Source organism: Onychostoma macrolepis, chromosome 18, assembly GCF_012432095.1.
Source record: "Onychostoma macrolepis isolate SWU-2019 chromosome 18, ASM1243209v1, whole genome shotgun sequence".
Taxonomy (NCBI): Eukaryota; Metazoa; Chordata; class Actinopteri; order Cypriniformes; family Cyprinidae; genus Onychostoma; species Onychostoma macrolepis.
The window spans coordinates 31,921,917-31,940,469 of NC_081172.1; the positions used below are offsets into that span (position 1 = coordinate 31,921,917).

An 18,553-nucleotide genomic window follows, 5' to 3' on the forward strand; every position below is an offset into this window, starting at 1 on the left:
CACCTATGAATGGAAAAAAAATAAATAAAATAAACAGATATAAACAGAGAGAACAATAAACAGTGACAGAAGACACATTTGATAAGCATCTCAGAGCGAACGCTCAAGTCAAGCCCTCCATCTCTCAGTACAGACTGTACTGCAATGTCCATGCAAATGATCATGGAGAGCATCAGACACAAAAGATGCCCAGCACAAACACACAGCGCTCGTAAATACCTTCAGATGAATGTCTGACACACCTGCGGGTCTGTGCATGTACATGTAGGCGTGTGTTTGTCTGCAGAAGTGTGCATTCATCATTCAGTTTTCAGTGACACTTATCATTCCAACATATCTGCTCTTCAAGATCAAAGGCTGTCAATTTTAATCTTAAATCTTAAAAATAAATAAATAAATAAATACAATCCAAATATACTATATGCATTTCCAAATAAACAAATAAATAATTTTATATAAATAAAATTGTATTTACTTTATCACCATCATCATCATGTATTATTGTGAATTTAACATGGAAGAGAAATCCCAACCTACTATATAATTTTCTAAAGTATTTTTAATAAATAAATCAACAAATAAAACTTATTATTATTATTGTTGTTGTTGTAACTTAAAAAATGAAATAAAACTATAATTTAAATAATAAATACATTAAATAATAATAATAATAATAATAATTTATGTGATAATAATAATAATAATAATAATAATAATAATAATAATAATGCATTGTTTAACTATTATTATTATTATTATTTTAGCATGGATGGGGTTCAAATTCCAACCTACATTATATTTTGTTGTAGCTATTTGTTTTAAATAAACAAGCAAATAAATAAAAATATAATTTAAATAAATAAATAATGAATTTTAATTAAGTTATAATAATAATAATAATAATAATAATAATAATTATACCACTACTACTACTATTATTATTATTATTATTATTATTATAGTATGGAAGGGTTCAAAACCCAACCTACATATTTTTTTTTTAATAAATACAGGTATTACTGTATATGAGGATTTCATTATCAGGGTTTGAAACCTTACGCACTAAAACTGAATCAGACCACTAGGCTAACAACTGTATAGTTGTTAAACAGTGTTATCTTGCAGGATGCCCTCAGTGAAGTGCATTTACTCACACACTCTGAAGCCGGATCCAGGCGGCGTCCGTCCTGCCTGCTCGCTGTTGTAGATAGTGGTGACATTCCCGCGCTCACAGTAGTTGGTACAGCGTCCCTGTGTGCAGCGCAGCCTGCAGATGGTGGGGGTGAAGAGCACTTTGATCCGCTCCGAACCCCCGCGGACGACGGCGGAGCGCTGCTGCTGGCCGTACGAGAGCTGAGCCTCGGCTAGACAGAGGCAGAGGGCAAAGCCAAAGCAGAGCAGCAAAGTCAGCCTGTGAGGACGCATGGCGAGCCCCGTTCACACACACATCACACACACTCACACTCGCAAACGTATTTTTCCTGGCTCGTCCCTGCAATATCCTTGGAAAGGATCAACTAGTGCACAAAAAAAGGCCAATTCCTGTTCTGGCACAGATATGAGGTAATGTGCGCCACACACACCTGTATGTGTGTATGTGTGTGTGTGTGTGTATGTGTGGTTGTGAATGTGTTCAGAAAGCTGTTTGTTGAGGAAACCAGAGCCGTCCTGGTGTTTTAAGGAGCTGTTGCAAGCAAAATCTGGTGGCGACTGAGATTGAATCCATCACCCGCTGATGTCCCTCTCGCTCTCCTTCAGCCCTGCGCTCACAAACACACTGACAGGCTTCTCAGCGCTCTCACTACATGAGGAGAGAACTTTCTCTGTCATATGAGGAGGAGAGAGCAGAGTGGGCGGCGAAACCCAGGAAACTAGCAGGGGAGAGAGAGAGAGAGACTGCGTCTCTGGCATTGCACACGGGGGTGAGGTCAGCGCTGTTTAATGTGTGTGTGTGTGTGTGTGTGTAGCGGAGGCTTGTAGATGAAGGGAGGGGTGTATTTTTCTTTCACTCTGCATTTTCAACGCTGTCATTTGGCGAGCTTTCGCTGTTCCCCTGCAGCGTGCGCTGAACGTTTACGAATAGTTCAGCACGAATTAATCATTTAGTCACCTTCGTGACTTTGCTTCTTCTGTGGAACACAAAAGGAGAAATTCGGAAGAATGTTCACGATGCTCTTTTCCAGAAACTGATTGTGGACAAAATGACAATAAAGTACAGTAACATATTATAAAGGACTGTAATTCAAGTCATATGACAACTTTGTTTGAAGAACAGACCAGCGTTTTGGCCTCTACTATTACTCTACATTCTTAAATATAAAGGTTTTTTTTTTTTTTTTTTGCAGCGATACCATAAAAGAACCATTATAGTTTCTTCAGAGAACATTTCAGTGATCGGTTCTTAAAAGAATGTTTTAAGAACATTTTAATGATATAAAGAAACTTTTTTCCACTATAAAGAACCTTTGTGGAATGGAAGGGTTCTATGCATGTTTCTTGGAACACTCTTCAAAATAAAAGTTATTTATTGGTATCAGTGGTTCCATAAAGAACCTTTAACCTCCATGGAACCTTTCCATTGGAAAAAAGGTTCTTTAGATGACTAAAATGTTATTCACACTAAGAATGGTTCTTTTTCACACTAAGAATTGTTCACTGAAAAGCGCTTTGGGGAACTGGAAATGGTTTTGCTATGGCACTGCTGAAAAACAAAAACAAACAAACAACAACAACAAAAATCCATTGGAATCTTTTTTTTTAAGAGTAAAGGGAAGAAAAAAATAAATAAAAATATGGCATTCAAGAACCCAGTAGGGACCTGAGCAAACCTTTACGGGGGCCTCAAGATGACTTAAAATGATTTAAAACAAGGCAAAACAAGCTTTAAAATGAGCTAAAAGGGTTAATGTGGAAAATCAGGATACATAAGGAAAAAGTGTGATTTCTACACCTGTAACCAGGGCCTAAAACTAACTTTTTGCTACACCTGCCAATGGCCGGTGACGTGATAAAATTTACCGGCCAAAATATTTTTTTACCGGTCATGAAACTCTTTTTGCAAAAACAGACAGTCATAACTACTACAATGACTAAACATATGTATAATGTTTTTAATTTGTTCTTTACTTTACTTACAAGAAAAAAACAAACAGATTTATTGATTTATCTTTTTTTTTTGTCCCTCAAAAATGTTGAGATTCTTGTTCGGCAAACGGAGCAGGCCATCATGTTACACCTGTTTCACACAAACCCAGTTTGCAGTGCGAATGTGTTGTGTGTATTTGTTCCACACCCATGTTAACGGATTAGAGCAGGGATATTCAATTAGCTTCATTTGAGGGTCATATTGAACTGAAAATTTAAAGGGGGCCAAGGGGGTGGGGGTCATTCTGATCTCTTTCTGGGGGAACCTATAAAATTTGAAATTAAATTGAAATCTAAAATCTATAAAAGGTTAACATTAGTGCTTTCTGTCAATCGATAAAAAAATTAAATAAAATAAATCACACATTTTTTGTAATTAATCATGATTAATTGCATATTTATATTGTCATACTTTCACATTGAACCTCCAAATTAATGTAGAAACAACATAAAGATAGTATATTTTAAATGTTTTTAATGGCATCTTTTTACTAACTAGCCTATTATTAATGAAGTATTGATACCAATACTACTACTGCATGGTGTCTCAATTAAATGCATTTTCCCTCAATTTTACCTATTAATTATAGCCATTCAACATTACAGTATAATTGAAATCCATTATTTTTTTACATTTCATAGGCTCTGAAATAGTGAAAACAATCTTCACATAAACTATAAATTGCATATGCATAAACTATACAGATTAATCCTTATTAATCAGCGACTAGAGCAGTCGAGTGATTTCTTTTTCTCTTTTGTTCTTTGATTTACATCAATGACAGACTTCAACAGGTTTTACTTTAAAAGCAGCGCTGTCTCTTTAAAACCTGATGCACATGACGCGGATCTGACACATATCCGATTTTCTCCAAACTCTTTACGGTCATTTAAGACTTTATAACTCATTTAAAACCACGCTTACGAGGTAACTGGCCAAAACCGCGTATTTTGACATAATTGTGTGTGTTTTTGTCTGCTGAAGCGCTACTGTGTACTGCGGCTCGGTGTATGTGTACAGACCGTGGTACAGACGAACGTAGCCCTACTTCACTTCACCGTTTAGGCGGCATAACCCCTGGTATGTGTCACCACATTCTTGAGTTATGAAGAATAAATAAGGGAAAAGTTAATCTTCCAGGATGAAGCAGCAATATCTTCTCAGGTAAAAGTAATTAGAACCAGGGACAAGCGGGCCATCACACTGCTCTGACCTTATCAGCAGTGTTGGGAAGTAACTAGTTACATGTAACGGAATTATGTAATTTAATTACAAAATAAAAGTAACTGTAATCAGTTACAGTTACTGAGAAAAAATATGTAATTCAATTACAGTTACTTATGAAAATGTTAAGGATTACAAAGGGGGTTACATCTGATTTTTATTTTTTTTTTTCTCACACACACTCCCACATACAGGTGCATCTCAATAAATTAGAATGTTGTGGAAAAGTTCATTTATTTCAGTAATTCAACTCAAATTGTGAAACTCGTGTATTAAATAAATTCAATGCACACAGACTGAAGTAGTTTAAGTCTTTGGTTCTTTTAATTGTGATGATTTTGGCTCACATTTAACAAAAACCCACCAATTCACATCTCAACAAATTAGAATATGGCGACATGCCAATCAGCTAATCAACTCAAAACACCTGCAAAGGTTTCCTGAGCCTTCAAAATGGTCTCTCAGTTTGGTTCACTGGGCTACACAATCATGGGGAAGACTGCTGATCTGACAGCTGTTCAGAAGACAATCATTGACACCCTTCACAAGGAGGGTAAGCCACAAACATTCATTGCCAAAGAAGCTGGCTGTTCACAGAGTGCTGTATCCAAGCATGTTTACAGAAAGTTGAGTGGAAGAAAAAGATGCACAACCAACCGAGAGATCAAGAATTTGGGTGAACTTCACAAGGAATGGACTGAGGCTGGGGTCAAGGCATCAAGAGCCACCACACACAGACGTGTCGAGGAATTTGGCTACATTGTCGTATTCCTCTTGTTAAGCCACTCCTGAACCACAGACAACGTCAGAGGCGTCTTACCTGGGCTAAGGAGAAGAAGAACTGGACTGTTGCCCAGTGGTCCAAAGTCCTCTTTTCAGATGAGAGCAAGTTTTGTATTTCATTTGGAAACCAAGGTCCTAGAGTCTGGAGGAAGGGTGGAGAAGCTCATAGCCCAAGTTGCTTGAAGTCCAGTGTTAAGTTTCCACAGTCTGTGATGATTTGGGGTGCAATGTCATCTGCTGGTGTTGGTCCATTGTGTTTTTTGAAAACCAAAGTCACTGCACTCGTTTACCAAGACATTTTGGAGCATTTCATGCTTCCTTCTGCTGACCAGGTTTTGAAGATGCTGATTTCATTTTCCAGCAGGATTTGGCACCTGCCCACACTGCCAAAAGCACCAAAAGTTGGTTAAATGACCATGGTGTTGGTGTGCTTGACTGGCCAGCAAACTCACCAGACCTGAATCTCATAGAGAATCTATGGGGTATTGTCAAGAGGAAAATGAGAAACAAGAAACCAAAAAATGCAGATGAGCTGAAGGCCACTGTCAAAGAAACCTGGGCTTCCATACCACCTCAGCAGTGCCACAAACTGATCACCTCCATGCCACGCCGAATTGAGGCAGTAATTAAAGCAAAAGGAGGCCCTACCAAGTATTGAGTACATATACAATAAATGAACATACTCTCCAGAAGGCCAACAATTCACTAAAAACGTTTTTTTTTTTTTTTTTATTGGTCTTATGAAGTATTCTAATTTGTTGAGATGTGAATTGGTGGGTTTTTGTTAAATGTGAGCCAAAATCATCACAATTAAAAGAACCAAAGACTTAAACTACTTCAGTCTGTGTGCACTGAATTTATTTAATACACGAGTTTCACAATTTGAGTTGAATTACTGAAATAAATTAACTTTTCCACGACATTCTAATTTATTGAGATGCACCTGTACAGATTTAATTGATTTTTTCATAAATTGCAGTGAGTGCTCTAAAATATGAAACAACAATGTTTCAGGAGTTTATGATATGCTTATTTACAGTAAAAACTCCTCTATTTCCTATATGGGTTTATGTAAATGCTTTATTTTTTAAGATTAACTGTTTTTTTTTAAGGCATTGTTAGATTCCAGTGTTTCCTGTCATAGCTATGCAAAGATTTGATTTCAAAAACAGTATCATAGCTATTAAACTATTATTATTTTAAATCTGTATTTAACCTCAGAATGATTTTAAAGTAAGTCTGATTTTGTGGTGGCTGTGCTTCAAAGGGGACATCGGATGCCCATTTTCCACAAGTTGGTATGGTTCTTTACGGTCTTCTTGAAATGGTACCAGTGGTCGTGTAAAAAAACACCCTTTTTACCTTGTCAAAAACAGCTCTGTTCACAGCGATTCGTTTCGGTGCATAGCTCTTTACATGCTAATGAGCTCTGCTCACCCCGCCCCTCTCTTCTGTGGAAGAGCAAAGGCGATTCGCAAATAATCATTAAAAAAAATATAAAGTGTGAGACTTACTTCTTCTGGAGGTGCAGCTGGATCATGAACAATGGGTACTGATCCATCCTTGAGTTTTAACTTTTTAACAAAACTTGCCTTGAATTGTCCCTCATTCAGAAAGCAAAGGAGAAAATGATTTGCGCAGACATAAACAAATTTAGGAGTATTCGTTGGCGCATTACCATCAAAATCAAAAACGAATCCACTGCATCCTCAGTGGCTCTGATGTCTGGAGAAAATTAGGACTCTTATATTCTTCTACATCTAACAACAAAACACCTGCATTGCTTTCAAGACATTGTTGTCACTACAGCTGCTCAAGCGCGGAGAAAATGACAGACTTCGTACAACTGGCTGAGGGTGGAAATATGCTAATATGGGACGGTACATCAGAGGTTGTGGGAGGGGCCTGAGCAATATGACATCATATTGGTTTGATAACTGTTTAGGTTTTTGGGGGATTAAAATAAGGATTTGTAGGGTGGTTGTGTCTACGCACTACTAAGACACATTTATATGCAAATGAAGATATTTTGCATCTAATGTGTCCTTTAAAATTAAAATATTACAATCTTCATTCAAGTGATGAAGGATTTTGAAAGTCTGACAGTAATAAGTGTTGAGCACTACTGTAAGGTTAACCCTGTCTGCTTTACATGTTTCAAAATGATTAACAGTTGAAAACATTGAAATTTCAAAAAGTAATCAAAATGTAATCAAATGTAATCAGTTACATTACTTTAATAAAGTAATTGAAAAGTTACACTACTTATTAAATTTTAAGTAGGGCAATTTGTAATCTGTAACCTATTACATTTTCAAAGTAACCTTCCCAACACTGCTTATCAGCCCGTTTGTATCCTATTATTTGATTCGCTCTTGTCGTTTATGACAGAACAGCATGAGCTCATCTTGGGGAAAGAATATTTTATTCGCTTACGTCAGAAACAGCGAATCCCTTTTAAACCTGGCTGTTGTTTTCACTACATTGCATTGTTATATTTCGGAAAAGTTTTACCCGCCAACTGGCGACTGACACTGTTACATTTACATTTACTGTTAATTTTAGGCCCTGCCTGTAACTGTCATGTAACTAATAAAATCGTACAACTCATTTTTATGATGAATGTACATTTTTCAAGTAATACCAAGCTCTAAAATATTTTATCAAGTAGACATTGTGAGTTAAAAAATATTGGTAACACTTAACAACTAAGATTAATAAATGCTGTAGAAGTACTGTTTATGTAGTAGTTCATGCTTTGTTGTCATTTTGGAGCTTTATGGAAAAGAGCTATCAATATTTTCCTCAAAAATTCCATGGATTTCGAAATTCCAAAAATTCCGTTGAGTTCCATTGAAAAAAAGCAGGTCATTCAGGTTTGGAGTGACATGAGGTTGAGCAAATGATGGCAATTTTCATTTTTTGGATGAACTTTTCTTTTTAAACTGAGGATAAACCTAATCTAAAACAGGCTTTTGACCAAATAAGCATCTGGATCCACACAAAGTCAACAACTCCACAAAGCAAGGAACAAACTGTTCAGAGCGTTTAAAAGGATTAGTTCTTATAAAAGATGATGCCACATTCTTCACAGATGATATGGTTTTCCCAAATCTGGTGTTTGAACAGGACTTCTGTTGAATACACTTGCAGGGAATCAAATCTAAAAATGTTTTTCCTAAACAGCAATGAGAAAGCTAATTGAATTTTGCTCAAGTATTCTGCTTCTTAGTCTGTCTTCTCCAGAGAAAAGTCTTAGTAATCTCTCAGACTTCGCTTAGATTTGCCAAAACTCCAATTCTGCAACAAAATGTCTCAGATCTCAATACAAACTAAAAGATTTCTCATCATATTCTTCCAAGATTAAATAATCTGCAGTCCCAATTTATATCTCTATATTATAAATCAACAATGGATTCATTTATCATCATTTATATCTATTTCTCCTAAGGAGTTTTTGTATGTGTGTATGTATGTATATGTGTGTGTGTGTGTGTGTTTTCTGCCAAAAATATATTTTAAATATGTACTAAATATACAGTGAGTAAACAGTGAAGCCCAATTAAATATATTTTAAATATATACTACATATATGTAAACAATAAAGCTCAATTATTTAGGCTCAACCTTCACATATCAAGAAAATAAATTGCGGACAGAATAGCCTACTAGGGATTTGAAAAAAAAAAAATTATATTGGGCATTGTAAAATATGTTCCTTACAATATATATATATATATATATATATATATATATATATATATATATATATATATATATATATATATCTTTTTTTTTTTTTTAAATTCAAATGCCCTATATGTTCACACATGTTAAATGTTTATATGCACAAAACGTTTTCTTCAAATGTAAGACTATGTGAATGTATTTTATTGGATTAAAATATATGGAGGGCAAAATATATTTTTAAATGCTCATAAAATATATATTTATATTTGTTAAATATATTTTCAACAAAAAATGGCTACAAATATATTGGTTGAAAATATATTTCCATATAAAACTTTTTTTGGTGGTTTGTTTTTACGTGAAATAGAAATATATTACATGAAACATCACAGAGCAATGCAGTTTTCCTCTGGGAAAGAGCAAACAGTGGGTTAAATGTGCAGAAATGAGGTGAACTTGATTATAACTCAGACTGACTTGACACACTTTCAGAATCTGGAACAAATGGGCCTGTTTTGAGCACAGGAGCCTGAAGCGCAGACGCTGTTTGCTGGAGGAACAGATTTTCCCCAGACACACACACACACACCTGTATCTGAGAGTGGCTGTGCTGACACGTCCCGCAGCTGCTGGAATCAGGCCTGCTGGGACCATAAATTAATAATGCTACCGTAGGGAGGACCGAACCCTGCACTCCTCTGTACAGATGATCTATGGATCACTTCACCCAAACTAACCGCCTGCTGTGGCCAGACAACATATTCCACAATCATTTATATACAAGTATCTCTTATTTAAAACAAACAAACATAAACAGCTAAAACAACAGTATTTCCTTCTTGATCTACTTTAAAATGACTCCATCAATCATTTGGGAGGAGCTGCTCAGCTTTGTCATGATGTCAATGTTTTACATATTAATGAGGCAGTAAAACATGCTTTACTATGGCAACTGGTCTTGTTTCTCATGTTGTTTGGTAATGAAGTTGAATTTGTAAGCTTATTGTTGTAAATGATGTCATAATGCACACACACGCATGCACACACACACACACGCACGTTTGTGAAAGAAGGTGCTAAACCTTTATAAAGTATTAAACATTCAACTTTTCATGCATTTCTATATATATATATATATATATAGCAACCATGGTACTAAAATTGAAGACATAAAAAACAGTTTAAAACTATATGTAGAACTACAAATTAAATAAACATAAAAAATATTGATTTAAAAAAACATACAGAATATAAAGACAACATCTTTAAAGAAAAATCATTTAAAAAAACAACAGAAAAATGTCTATTTATTTGTTTGTTTGTTTGTTTAGATTTCAATAATTGCAACCATGTTACAAAAATCGAAGAAAACTTTTTTTTTTTTTTTTTTTTTGTAGAACATTAAATAAACATAAAAAGTAAAGACAAAATATTTAAAAATAATTTAGATAAATTATAAATTAACTAATACAAACTTGTTTATGGAGTGAATGTTTTTAGTCTCTCATTTTTAGATACACACAATAGCATGCCATTTCAATATCAACCATTTATCTGTTATCAGCCCTGAAAAATGACAACTTATACAGTATAAACCATCAATAACTTCAGGTAATCTTACGTTTTTTTTCAACTGCTTACACACAAAATCTTTACTTGTCACACAATTTCTGAAACCTGACAGCACCAGAAGCTCGCACCAAATCTGTAAAACCATACACTAATTCTCAGCCTTTGACTCAATTTCATAAACACTTTTTGCAAAACACAACGCACAATTCTCTATGCAACACACAAAAATCTAACATGAATTCATATTATGGCAAAGGTGTTTGCAAATGTTTGCTTTTGAGATGTGTTTGTGATATTTTGAATGCAGTGCTTCATTTTGCAAGAGATGTGAGGCATTTTGCATTTTCTGTGTGCACTTCTTGGATTTGTGTGTAAAGTTTGGAAAAAAGAGGCAAAGTTTTGAAATTGTGTGTAAGCGGTTGAAAAAAACTGTAATATCAATGAATTCCTCCTGTATCTTTAAGAGGGGGAAACTATTTCTTCATGCTAACCTGACTTTATATTAGATAATAGTTTATCTAACATTTCAAACAATTCCCAAAATAAACAGAAACATGGGATGTGTGCCTCTTTATTTAAAATAGTAATGGGACACTGAAATACAGTACTCATGTAATCCAGCTCTGGATTTAAAGGCAATTGGCTGGTTTTAAGAGGGACGTTTTGGATTTCTATGCTTCATCAGCACATCATGAGCAATCGAATCTAAAATCTCTCTTGACTCTAAAACTGCAGAAGAACAGGTCACATCAGTGCACAGACACTGGGGAAAAACAGCATTAATCATAAGCTCACCAAAATCCACTATCAACAATATCTCACACAAGCATTCATATTTGGCAAAATAAACTGGACAATAAAATCCTGATGAAGAGTTTAAGGGTCAAACTATTGTGTAACGGATCTGAGGCCCAAACCGTCAGCTATACGACTGCGTCCTGCGCTCCTCATCGAACTGACGCGGGACACCAGGGGAATTCAGCCTTCGCTGTACGAGAGTAAATATTTATAAAGTGTGCCATTTCACTAGTCATTGCAAAAATAGGTCATTAATGAAGAAGTGGTTTCCTCATGCGCTGGAATGCTGAGCTTCTGTCACTCCCTCTCTACATTACAAACTCTCTCAGCGTGGAAACTTGGATTCAGCCGGCATGAAGTGTTGGATTTCCAGAGATCTGGCATTTGGCAGCAGCGCTTTTCTTTTCCACGTGAGACGACATCCTTTATTCGAGCGCTTTCCACTTCGCCGGGCAATAAGCGTTGACATTATGCGGCCGGAGAAGGTGTATTATAGTGTTTGAAGTTAAAGGAGAGAGAAGAGGGAAGCCCTGAGGTTTTGTGGGGTTGTTTACATGCTGGCTCTGGATTTAAAGGCCGGACTGGTGTTAGGAAAGGACTTTTGGGAATATTTGTGGGCTGCAGAGCACACTTCATTACATAAAACCACACTCAGCGAGAGAAACGCTGTATAGACAAGCACAGAGAACCCAAAATAACCTCAGCTCACTTACTCCTCAGATTAAACTTCTTCATAACGGTGTTATTTTAGTATCATTGATATTCTGTTAGTTTTCGAGAATATTTTAGATTTTATTTTTTAATTTTAGTTACATTTTTGGTCATTTTATTTATTTATATTTAACTTATTTGTTTTAGTAATTTTTTTGTGTTTTTGTCATTTTTATTATTATTATTTTTTATATATAGATAGGTCTATATAGTTTCTCTCTAAAACTATAAAGCTAAAATCTAAAACTTAATTAAAAAAAAAAAATTACACAGTTTTGTTACTTCATCTTTAAACAAAAACAAGAAATGTGGCCTTGGCAACTAGCTTACAGTTAATGTTTTTACTATTTATTTATTTGTTTGTTTACTTAGTTATGATTATTATTATTATTATTTAGCATTAGTTCACAACAATAATCCTGCTTGATAATAAAATATGATTGATATTAAGGAAATTCCATGAATAAGCTGAAATCAGACTGAGGAATTGCTGTAACATGCCACTCTAAGTTTTTACTCCCTAGAGCTTCACTTATCAGCTACAGCTTCATATTCAAGGGCTTGAAGAACATAAATCTAGAGATAAGCAACATTAGACGCCTCTCTCTCTCTCTGTGTGTGTGTGAGAGTGAGAAAGAGGTCAGTCTCCCCACACTTCCCATGCGCTGCCACAGAGGGCCGTTCCAGTGTGTTATGAGGTCATGGAGACACAGGGGTTCCCATTAGCAAAACACCACATCCATCTCCTGAGTAATTACTGCACCATCACCTCTCGGCCAAGCTAAACAATGGCAGGAATATGCTACAATGGTGTATCCAGGCCGGTCTCAATGCAAACAAGCCCGAATCTACAGGCAGATAAACCTTATCACAGCACAAAAGTTTTAAACCAGGAAACAGGCCGAATTATTAAAACAAGTTATTATCTTCTCAAGCCTGCTGATTTGAAACCATTGCTGCTTCTTGCAAAGAAAAGGTTAACATGTTGACACAGATACCTGTATAAACCTTAAAACAGCAGTTCTGCACCTTTTGGACTCCAAGTCCACAATAACATTCACAAGTCCCATGACTTTTCCAGACTTTTCTAACTAATAAAATATGTAGTATGACCAATACACTAAAATGGTATAGAATTTACTTGGAATGATTTTCACTTAGAAATTGCTAGTAAATTTCACCAATAATTGCAAAAAGACAAATATCACATGAAATTAAGTATTACATTTTGAAGTAGAAAGACTTAAGTAGTATTTTCATGTCAAACATACTCCAATAATCTTTATTTACTTTAAACTTATATATAAACTCATATACTTATATACTATACACACACACACACACACACACACACACAATTATTGTTTATTTATTTATTTACTTTTCCAGGTGTAAAAATCATACTTTTTAACTAAGGCTACCTCATATTTCCAGGTTCTTCAAGACCATGAACAACCAATGGGAATTGCTTTAATATACTAATACTAATGTTACTAATGGTAGAAAGTTTCAAAAAGCTAAAAGACGTTTGTTTGATCATCCAGAGGAAAATTGCATTGCTCACAGGTTGCGCTTCCATAACTCATGTATGCTTCAAAAAGTAAAAATAAGAATGAACAAATAAGAAAAATAACTATAAAATGAGACTCTGTTCGACTACAATGCTATAACAATTCTGTGAAACATACAAGTCAAATAATTTGATCTTTGATTTTTTTAAGACTTAAGTATAAGATTTATGTCTAAGACAATTTTGAGATCTCATTTACTCATTTTAAGAGACAAATCCAAAGTCCCCATTGGCTCATCATTTAATCTCATTGATGTTTAGGAGAAATCATTTAACTATTAGAGGGATCTCATTTAAGATGTTATTTTCTGCAGGGAAGGATATGAAGATATGACATTTAACATTTCAAAATCATCCCTGCTGGCTTAAACTGACCTGCGGTGTAGATGAGGGTGAACTGGCCGCGTTGAGTGTGGAAGGTTTTGGTGCTGGAGATTTTTGTTGCTCCGGTAGAAGATGAAGACTCCAGTCTTCTTCGCTCTGATTCAATGTATTTCAGTATAACACTTGTGATCTTCTCTCCACCAGTTCCACTGGACAGAGCTTTTTTTAACAGGACCGACTGGGACTCTTTTAAACTGAAACATGAGCCAAAATGAAAAGCCCTTTAAAAGTGCAAAAAGAAATCCACAAAAAAAAGAGAGAAAAGAAATAAAAGCAGCACTAATAACATAGTTAAACAGCATCATTACAACCTAGAACATAAAAATAATATTTTATTTATTTATTTTACAGTTTCTGCCAGGAAAAGACATAGCTAAAATATATTTTAAATGGGTCAATTGCAATATTTATAAAAATGAGAGTATGGATTGAGGTGTTGAGATTATGTAAATGTAAATTATTTTCAGTAATCATGTACAAACAAAAATCATGGTGCCTCATATGACCGTATAAATGCCAACTATGATACTTCAGACTGCATTATGTATTGCATATGCATTTTTTTGTAGCACATTCACAAGAACTCCTTCAAGAAACATTACACTAATATCCATTTAATCAACATGAAATTTCCGTGTTGAATTCAAACTGTTCTTAATGGTCGATTAAAATAATAAAAAGGACTCTAATGAATACCACTGCAAACAGAGCAAAGTTATCAACTTTCTTCTTGCATTGCAATGGTGTCCTGTATAACTCTATGCTCTTGATGCAAATGTGGCAACCCTTTTTCAAATCCACAGCATATAAAGTCAAATGGTTCAGCTTGAGCATGCCATGAGCTAATTTTCCCAAACAGAGATAATTTACAGTGAAAACAAGCTGACGTGAGCTTGGGTCAACAGCAAACAGCCTATAAAACAAGCATATGGCCATTCCCATTTTACATGCAACCTTCCCAACTCTGCATGTGTTAAACACACACTCACTCTGCATAAACTCCCCCACCGCTAAAGGAGATGATTGAGCGAGGCCCCATTCACAGAAAACCATGACATAAGACAACTGGAGAGGTCAAATACAGAGCCCTGGGGGACTCCTAGATTTGCACTGAGCTCCAGCAAAATTAACCATAATGATAATCAATCTTATACTCTATTTTTCAGATATAGACAATGTCTCTGATTCAAGAAATTATATAAATTGTTCCAAGTGCAATATTTTTTTTGGATTGTCAACAAAAGAGGCCAGTAAAATTCCCATCTTTGGGGTGCAGTAATGTTTCCATTCTTTATTTTATGCTTTGTAAAAATCCCCTAAACAGCTTATAAGCTTGTCCCTCTGTGATGATATACTACCATTTAGAGAACATATCTAAAATACATATTCAGACCACATACTTTTCATAGCAAACTAATGTAAGCATTCATATCTGACTTGAAAATCTGTGGAAATAAAAGCAGAACTTGCTTGTTTTAGCGATTACACTCTCTGGGTTTAGTTGCCAGAATTGAAACTTTCAAAAACAGAGAACTTATCTGACAAATATAGTTCACACATTGAATGTTATATAAAAACTGTTGAAAGATGGGAAAATTGCAGGCTGTCTGCACAGAGTGAGTATGTAGCATTGGCCCGTCAGGTAGATCATTGAAACTGACCCATAAATGCAATCTTTCAATAGTCTATTGTGAGAGAAGTGTTTCCACAGGGCAGGAACTTCCTTCCCAAGCTTAGATTCAGCAGAGGACTTGCTCAACAGTCTGAGATCATTGCAAAGTGGGCCTGATAGACCTCACAAAGGCAGTAAATCTCTCAAACTAGGACATAAACTCAAATTGTATTGGTTTTAGAGTAAAGCAGATTTCAAACCATATTAATTCTGAATATGTGAAACAGTTTCAGTACTAATTTTCTGCAGTATTGATACAGATACCAGCTATGATTTCTGGGTCTCTATTCTGTCTAAAAGCGGGTTGACATACACAGTAGCATATAGTATAAATAAATAGTCCATTGTATTGCGTGTATTGCACATGAACAGCCCCAACATAAATATACAAATCCAAATTGAAATAATCTCTATAAATTTCACAGATGTCTACACATACACATTTCTTGTGTTCGTTTATTGTTATTTGGGATAATCTACCAACCAACTTGCATTAAGAACATTAACCAACATTACTAAACTGACCTGTGTTTTGTGCCTCTCCACTGAACCATTGGAGTTCCAATAAACCACTTCTTAACCATGACTGTATATACACTTTCTATCTTCATTTCGATTCCAGACAGCGAGTAGACACATTCCATTTTGAATATCAAAGCTCTGATCAGAGACTACCATGGGTCAAGACGCCTAAACTTTATGGTTTTCATTTCTCCATCAATCTGAGATCAGATGAGGTGTGGCTCTCCAATCATAACACTTTTCTTCAGAGCCTTTTGTTCTTTTGCATCTTCTGTCATCTGAATAAAATATAAAAGAAGCATATGCCTGTGGGGCAGCCAATCACAATAAATATGTCGGTTTAAGGGCGAGCAGTACATCTTCTACTCCACATTATCCACCTTGGCAAAACATGAGTTGAGATTAGAGATAGCTCTATTTTTCATTTCAGGGTGGAGAGTGAGCTGTGAGAAGATAAGGGTTACTTCAGGTCTCGGTATAAGAAAAAAAACAACAACTTAAAATCAGTCTATACAGATGTTAGTTGTTTAGCATTTGAATGGAATTAAAACCTTTCAGTAAACAAGAAGAAACCTCCAACGTGCTTTGAGTATCTAGTATGTCTCCCACCTACCATGTCAGGTGGGAAAAAGAGTGCTCAAACAATGAGATTCTTGAAGGTGCTGGTTTCACTGATACAAATACAGGTCCTGTGCTGCCATACGCTGACGGTGAGGTATAGTACAGACAGATGGCTATTTACAGTAGATATGAATTTGGGGTATTAGAGCGCCTCCTGTAGGCACGTCCTAGTAAAACACAGAATTTGTTTATTTTATGGAAAGAAAGTAAAACAACCCGGAATAAAGTAATCCATTCTGAATTGAGATTCTACCATTATGCTTCCCTCCAACATTTCAATTAATTAGAAAAATGTTACAATGTAAAGATTTTTTAATTCAGGTCTATTATTTTTTATGTGGGTATACTTTTTAGGTTTATTATTTGCTCTCTCTCTCTCTCTCTCTCTCTTTATGTATGTATGTATGTATGCATGCTTGTATTTATTTATTTGCTTGCTATTTGTATTGGCATATTTAATTTCGTCTGGAAAATTACTATGAATTTATATACTATTTTTTTTTTTTTTTTAAACACTTGTGGATAAAAAGTGACGAATGCTGTAGCTTTATCTGTATTATTGTCGAAATACACACTATTAACTGTAAATTTTCCACTTAAATGTGCATCTTGTCATTTGATTCCATATACCTCAAGAAATGAATAGTAATTTTGATAAATATGTTTCAAACTAAAAACAGCCATAAATGACTATAGTATTATGCTTCCATCAATACTAGGCAAATTAAAAGTACATCTTGGAAAATGTATCTTTCTTTTTCTTCTTTCTTTCTTTCTTTGCTTGCTATTTTAATTGACATATTTAATTTCCTCTGGAAAATTACTATGGATTGGACAATTGTTGGATTTACACTTCAAGGTGCATCATATCACTTTTTCCATTTTCAAGTTGTAAATATATATAATTTCATTGTTATACTGGTGATGACAAATTGACAAAAATTAGAGCTGCTGATACATAAACATCACGCTGCATGAAACACTGTATCCAGTAATACAACTTGCTCAACATAACTTTCCATTGCCAGTGTGACCTGCAAGTACTTATTGACTGTTAGTATATTTTTACTTTAAACTGGATTAAAATGGCACGGTAAGCAAATATTCCATTCCTAATATAGCCATGGATGTGTTTTACAAGCCACTTGCTTTAGTGTAAAACACATTAGTCTCAGTCTCAGTTCACTCACCTGGGTGGCTGCCAGCGTAATGAATATGTCTTTCTTGTATCTGGATTGGCATCACTGGAGGCAGATGTGGAGATGTTGCCGTGGATGGTGGTGGATGTGGGCGTTACCATAGTAACTGTTGCCATGGTGGCGGTTGAGGGTACCGTGGGACCAGGATGTGCTTCGAACCAGGTGCTCATGGTCGGCGTGACGTTTGCGTGTTCACAGCGATGGCCGTGGAAGCCTAGACGACACTGACAGATGTTCGGCTGGCGACAAACTGCTTTATTATGGCATCGCGGATGACATCTTGCTAGTGAGAGAACAACAGAGAAACTATATTGTCATTCTATTAATGCTTTTCTACTGCTTCGCATAACATGTCAAACAATAAAATATATTCCAGATTAAATCCCGGAGTGTGACTTTTCAATACATTTCTAGTCAAAAATTGGACGTTGCACTGGCCCTTTAAAGGCACATGGGTCAAGGGGTTAGTTATTAGTTGGTAAATCTAGCTACATACGGATTAGGAAGGTGTGGATTATGATGAGAAAGCTGAGGGACTGGATTAATGCTGGACTAGAGCTCAGGCTGCTGAAGCCCTGTGCATTCAGAGGTTTGGCCTACTTACAGCAGAGGAATGTTAGAATGTTCACACATCCAGATGGACAGACATGAAGGACATTTTT

General features: G+C 35.4%; 1 protein-coding gene across 3 annotated transcripts in view; it reads right to left on the reverse strand.

Annotated features, from left to right (window-relative positions):
- The window catches only part of LOC131524011 (latent-transforming growth factor beta-binding protein 4), a 95,608-nt gene that overhangs the window by 71,751 nt on the left and 5,304 nt on the right, over positions 1–18,553 (reverse strand). For 2 of the 3 annotated variants that reach the window (XM_058750712.1, XM_058750711.1), the window contains exons 3-5: positions 17,883–18,174; positions 13,869–14,071; positions 1,155–1,364 (exon numbers count right to left, since the gene is read on the reverse strand). In XM_058750712.1, coding sequence (XP_058606695.1) covers positions 1,155–1,364; positions 13,869–14,071; positions 17,883–18,174 — 705 coding nt within the window. Of the gene's footprint in view, positions 1–1,154; positions 1,365–13,868; positions 14,072–16,074; positions 16,375–17,882; positions 18,175–18,553 lie in introns of those variants that run through there. The other variant, XM_058750713.1, reaches the window with a different exon arrangement.